This window comes from Marmota marmota, unplaced genomic scaffold, assembly GCF_001458135.2.
Source record: "Marmota marmota marmota unplaced genomic scaffold, marMar, whole genome shotgun sequence".
Lineage (NCBI taxonomy): Eukaryota > Metazoa > Chordata > Mammalia > Rodentia > Sciuridae > Marmota > Marmota marmota.
This window is the reverse complement of record NW_026000005.1, coordinates 53,222,741-53,228,340: the sequence shown is the minus strand read 5'-3', so window position 1 is coordinate 53,228,340 and position 5,600 is coordinate 53,222,741. Positions and strand designations below refer to the sequence as shown.

The 5,600-nt window shown below is 64.8% G+C and overlaps 1 protein-coding gene across 3 annotated transcripts in view; it reads right to left on the bottom strand.

The window, feature by feature from the left end:
* The window catches only part of Agxt (alanine--glyoxylate and serine--pyruvate aminotransferase), an 8,777-nt gene extending 3,571 nt beyond the window's left edge, over positions 1-5,206 (bottom strand). For all 3 annotated transcript variants that reach the window (XM_015481673.2, XM_015481674.2, XM_048808923.1), the window contains exons 1-7: positions 4,879-5,206; positions 4,600-4,792; positions 3,741-3,805; positions 3,107-3,207; positions 2,226-2,296; positions 1,228-1,312; positions 39-134 (exon numbers count right to left, since the gene is read on the bottom strand). In XM_015481673.2, coding sequence (XP_015337159.1) covers positions 39-134; positions 1,228-1,312; positions 2,226-2,296; positions 3,107-3,207; positions 3,741-3,805; positions 4,600-4,792; positions 4,879-5,043 — 776 coding nt within the window. In that variant the 5' untranslated portion in view covers positions 5,044-5,206. The remainder of the gene's footprint in view (positions 1-38; positions 135-1,227; positions 1,313-2,225; positions 2,297-3,106; positions 3,208-3,740; positions 3,806-4,599; positions 4,793-4,878) is intronic.
* Positions 5,207-5,600: the final 394 nt, after the last annotated feature.

The following is a 5,600-nucleotide window of genomic DNA, read 5'->3' as shown; positions in this document are numbered from 1 at the left end:
CCGTCCCCGTCCCTGTCCCCGTCCCCGTCCCTGCTCACGCCCTGGGCTTGTCGTCACAGCCCCAGAAGTTGGCCAGACACTTGAGGTCCATGAAGACGGAGAAGGGCTTCGTCCTCCGAGCGTCAACCTTCTGCCTGTGGAGGAAGCGGCCTCAGTGTTCTGGCCCTGGCTCTTTGGGCCTGTCCTGTGTCATGGGCTGGGAGCAGGACCCCCGGGGACCACGTGGGCCGGTGGGTCAGGGGGTCCTCAGGCAGCCCAGCCCTGCTGGCCCTGGGGCCCATGTGGGCGTGACCCTGTCACCTGGGGACCTGAGGCCAGTCGCCTCCACCCTCAGTCCCTCCCTCTGTCTGCTCCCCGCAGGGTCATCTTGGCTCACCCTGCAGGTCCCCGAAGGTGACGCACTTAGAGACAGGGGGTCTGCTGCTTGGCCAGCTCTGAGCCTGACTTAAATGGCAGAGGGCAGGACAGCTGAGGCCGCCCCTCTGGCGGCTGCCACTCCCGTGGGGCTTGGGCTACAGGTTGGGGTGTGGTCCAGGCCCAGCACCAAGCACCCTTTCCTGGGCTGGCAGCCCTCACTGCCCCTGCTGTCCCTCCCACCTGGACCCCCACTTTGCCCCTGCACCCTGCCCGGCCGGGGCTCCGTCAGGGACTGCCGCTTTACTCTGGGGCCCTGGGACACGTCTGTTTTCCAGACTGACCCCTCCAGCAGGGCCTTTCTCTGAGCTCCACTCTCAGACCAGCTCCTCCTGGACTCCTCCCCTGGCCCCCAGAACCCCTGACCTTGCCCCAGGTTGTCTCTGTCCTGGGTGGTGCCTGGCTGGCCGGGCTGCTGCTGGACAGTGGCCACCCGCTGGGCTGTCAACCTGCCCGAGCACTCTGACCTGGCCCTGACTAAAGGTCTGGACACTGCAGGGTGAAGAGCGTGGCTGGAGCCCGTCCTGGGCCATTCCTGGTCACTTCCTGGAGGCCGGGCTGGGTGGAGGAAGGGCTGGGTCTCTGGGGCCTTGTCCCTGCTGTGCTCCTGGGAGCCTCAGAACCCAGCCCTGCGTCCTGCACAGGAGGACTGTCCCCAGGGGACTTGAGGCCCATCTGTGCCTCCCCTCTCCCCACCACCCCTTCAGTGAATGCAGGCCCCTTCAGGACCCCGGTCTGGGGGGCGGCAGGAGCTCCGGACGAGTCTCCCTCCCTGAGGGCCCATGGGCTGGGGGGGGTCTGCAGGACACTCACTTGGCCTTGTTGCTGAAGGAGATGAGGGAGGTCCCTGGAGGGCAGTTCAGGACCTTCTGGGAGCCCGAGTACAAGACGTCAATGCCTGGGGACACAGCTCATGGCAGGCCTGCCCGACCCAGGGCAGGTCACTCTGTAGCCCTGCCTGCCCTTCCCAGGCCCCATTCTGTGGCTGGTGGACTGACTCCTCTCAGTGTGGAGGCTGGGGAGGGGTGGTCATGGGTTCAGATCTCGGTGCTGCGATGTCCTAGCCAGGACCTCAGGCCCACGCCTCGCGCGGTGCAGGAGGGACAGCCTTCCACACCCAGCCTGCAGCCCAGCCCAGCCCCTGCACCTGATGGACAGACCTGGCCTTCCCTCCTCCCCAGGGCCACCCTGGGCCCCCCCCAGAGGAGAGGCTCCTTCCTGGCCGCAGGCAGAAGCCCTGGGTTCCCGAAGGCTCATTTAACCTGCCCCCCTGCTGCCACAGTGTGATGCAGTTGGTCCCAGGGTTGGTGGGCTGGGCCCTCTGTCCACCATGTGGTGATATTGGGAGGCTAGGCCCTGGGGGAGGTGACTGGGTCCTGGGGTGCTGCCCTCAGAAGGACTCAACCCTGCGGTTGTTATAAAAGAGAGTAGCTATAAAGGAATGAGTCTGGCTCCTCCCTGATCTCTGGCTTCCTGCCTTGCTATGTCTCCCTCTGTCATGATGTCATATGCCTAAGGCGATGCAGGGGTGTGGGTGTGCTAGAGACTATGCTATGGTGTTTGGACTTTCTGCCTTCCAACCATAAGCTAAACACACCTCTTTTCTTCATAGGCTATCCTGCCTCAGGTATTTTGTTATAGTAACAGGAACTGAACTTACACACCCAGTGAGGAGTTGGTGCTGGCCCAGCCTATGAAGACAGGACTCGGAGCCCAGGTGTGGACTCGGGTGGGCCTACAGGCACTGTTAGATAGAACCTTCCACAAGGGCTTCACCATTGGAACTCACCAGCTGTGGGGCCCACGCTTACCTTGCTGGTCCATGTAGATGGGGACCCCACCCAGGGAGGCGACAGAATCCACCAGGAACAGGCACTGGTGCCTGGAGGAGGGTGAACGCAGAGGGCAGCAGAGGGCAGCAGGAATGGCCCGGGGTGCTCAGGCCTCGCCTGCCCGGGGCACCCAGAGGGGCCTGGGAAGCGTTGGAAGGCCAGCAGGGAGACAGGAGGTGTCTGCCACCGGAGCCACGGCCTCCTGGAGGCTTCTTTTCCCACCGGGTTCCTTGGAACCCGCTGCACGGGGCTGTGTCCATGTGTGTGTCTGGATCCCCACCCAGACTGTGTGTGAGGCTCAGCCTGGGCAGCCTGGGCTCTGAGCCCTCAGCCTGAGGGCCCAGTGACCGGGAGGCACAAGGCCCAAGTCTCCCCAAGAGGCTGCCCACATAAGCGCCCTTGTCCCTGGGTCCCGCTGGCCCTCCCTGGCCGTGGGGAGTTCTGGCCTTCCACCCTGTGGTCAATCGCACAGACACATCGCCGGCTCAAGAGTGCTCTGCCCCTGTTTCCTGGGGGCAAAGAGGGGGGCAGGCGCAGTTTTGGGCACTGGGATCTCGGGGCAACATGGGGGTAGGACCTGGTCCAGCCACGAGGCCTGCAGGGCGAAGGGCCCTGGGGGGAACCAGCCTTGGGGCACTTACCCTGCCCCCAGCTCTAGGTCCTCCTCTGAGAAACTAGCCAGCCCAGGGTCAGCCCATGGCACCAGGGTCAGCCCATGGCCCCTGAAAGGGGGCCTGTACCCAAGGCCATGGGGAAGAGGCAGGGAATGTGGGGCTGGGGACAGGGAAATGGCCACCCAAGGCCCTCGGCCTCCAGCCAGGCTCGAGCGGTGCCCCGGCTCGGCCACCAGGGAGGCTCACCTGTGGCAGAGCTGCCCATAGCCGTCCAGGGGCTGCATCACACCCGTGGACGACTCGCTGTGGGTCAGGAACAGCAGCACTGGCTTGTGCCGGGCCAGGCCCTGAGGGACAGAGGGACAGCTGTGGGCCCAGCCGAGAGGGGAGGCACTTCTGCTGGTGAGTGAGGGTCGGATCACCAGTGCACACCCCATTCCCGCCGTGGGCAGGCCTGTCTGGCGACTGGTGTGGGCAGGCCTCCGCCCTCGGTCAGTGGCTGCTGAGGGGAGCCTGGGCAGCTCAGCTCTGGGAGGGGACTGTTTCCAAGAGGAGGACTTGGGACAAGAAATGGTGCCCCAGCCTCCTGTGGGGCCGTGGGACGGTCAGCTGCACCCAGAGCCTGGTAGTTTGGGACTGGCCTGGCCTGACGGGGAGCAGCCGCACCCTGAGTATCAGGGACAGGACCTGGGTCCTGCCCCAGGAGAGGGCTCCTGACTCAGTTTCCCTGCCAGACAGAATCAGATGTCCCCCTCTGGCCAGGCATGGGGGGAGACCTCCTGTAGAAAGGGCTGAGGACCAGCGGAAGGCCCTGGCTCCCCAGGCTGACCCCGCCCTGCTGGGCCCGCCCCCTCCAACCCCAGACCCGGGCACCTGGTACCTCTTCCACCTCCTGCAGGGTGTAGTGGCCTCCGGGCTCCTTGATCATGGGATGCACACGGGCTCCTGGCCAGGGGCAGAGTGGGCAGTGAGCAGCCCCACAACACTGCAGGAGGCAGTGCTGGGGAGCGGTGGACCCCGGGGCAGGACCCCACCGCCCTGGTGCCTGGGTGGCTGGCCCTCAGAGCGGGTGCAGCCTCTGCACTGGGAGGGCTCTTCCTGCACAGCCCCCACCCCCCGCGCTCCAGGGCTGTGGGTCAGACTCTCCAGGGCTCCCTGCGTGGCCCATCCTGAGCCAGGCCTGGTCACACAGGGCGAGCAGGTGGCCTCTGCAGGGAGGGACCACACAGAGCCCAGAGGGTCGGACGCGGGACCGAATGAGGAAGGGCCACAGCGGCCTCGCCCGAGGGGGCTGGTAGCCAGGAAGCAGGCCCTGTCCCGCCCGTGTCTCTGAGTCCTATGTCCTGGGAAGGAGCCCCGTCCGGTGCACAGGCTCCAGACAGAGGCTGTTCTGAGACCTGGGGGAGGGTTCCACCTCCGAAGCCCTGTCCTGTCCCAGGGGGATGCCCGGGGCCCCAGGGGCTTCCCTGCAGCTGTACCCCCCACGTCACAGAAACAGCTGGGTCAGAATCTGGGCGGCAGGAGATAGGGACTGTCACCCTGTGGCTGCCCAACGGGGGCTGTGGCCTGCTGGAGGACACAGTGGGTTGGTGGAGGAGGTGACGGAAAGGTCACACAGGTGAGCCCTTGTCCAGGGACTGGCAAGAGCCAGAGCTTGGCAGATGGAGGTTCTGGCAGGCTTCATCCACGGAGGCTCTGGGGAGGGTCCCGAGGGCCACAGCTGCCCGTCCTCTTCTTACCTATGCGCTGCCCGATCTCCAGAGCCTGCTGCCCCCACATGCCGTTGGTGCCCACCAGGAAGGAGTCCCCAGGCTCCAGGAGATTGAACAGAGCCACCTCCAGGGCACAGTTTCCCGAGCCGCTGACAGCCAGTGTGATGGGGTTGTGGGTCTGGAACACATACTGGATGCCCTGCTTGATCTCATCCATGACCTGGGCAGTGGACACCTGGGTCAGGGCCCTCTTCCAATTGACCACACCTGTAAACCAAAGCCCAACTGCTGCCCACCGAGGCCCACCTGGTACATCTCCTTGGTCATGTGCCCGATCGCCTGCAGTCCCCCGGCCTCTAGCACTCGAGGGGCCAGGTTAGAGGGGCCTGGGGTCAGCAGGAGCCGGTCAGGGATGGAGAGGGGCCTGCGCAGGGCCTCAGGGGGAGGCACAAGCAGCCGGTGGGAGGCCATGGTCTGCACCCAACCAACCTGTCAGGGCCCCAGGGCTGCTCTGGCCTTGGCCAGCACTCGGAACATTTCCCAGCTCTCCCTGCACTGGACACACAGGTGAGGCCGGTCGATGGGCCTCACCCCTGTTGTCCCTGTGCCTTTTATTGTCATTTGAACCCTTATCGATGTTTGCCCTGCTGTCAGGGTGGACAGCAGGGGTGTTGAACCGTGGGGGGGAGGGGAGCCTCTGGAGTGCAGTCAAAGGGAAGCAGAGAGTGGGGGGACCCCTCCCCGTCAGCCCAGGGACGCCAGCCCAGCAGACCTGCTCCTCCAGGGTTATGAAAAGTCTTCCTTAAAGAGTCAGAGAGCAAGCATTCTAGGCTTTAGGCCTTACTATCCCTGGTGACACCCCCACTAAAATGAACTGGGTCCCAATAAAACTTTATTCATGAAAACCCCCTGTAGGGCAGATAGGCCCACACCGACCGTAGCTTCCTGACCTGGCTCAGCGGGGGGACAGGCTCCCTGCAGCCAACGTGCCTCGGCTGTGGGTAAGGAGGCTCCCTCACACACTCAGC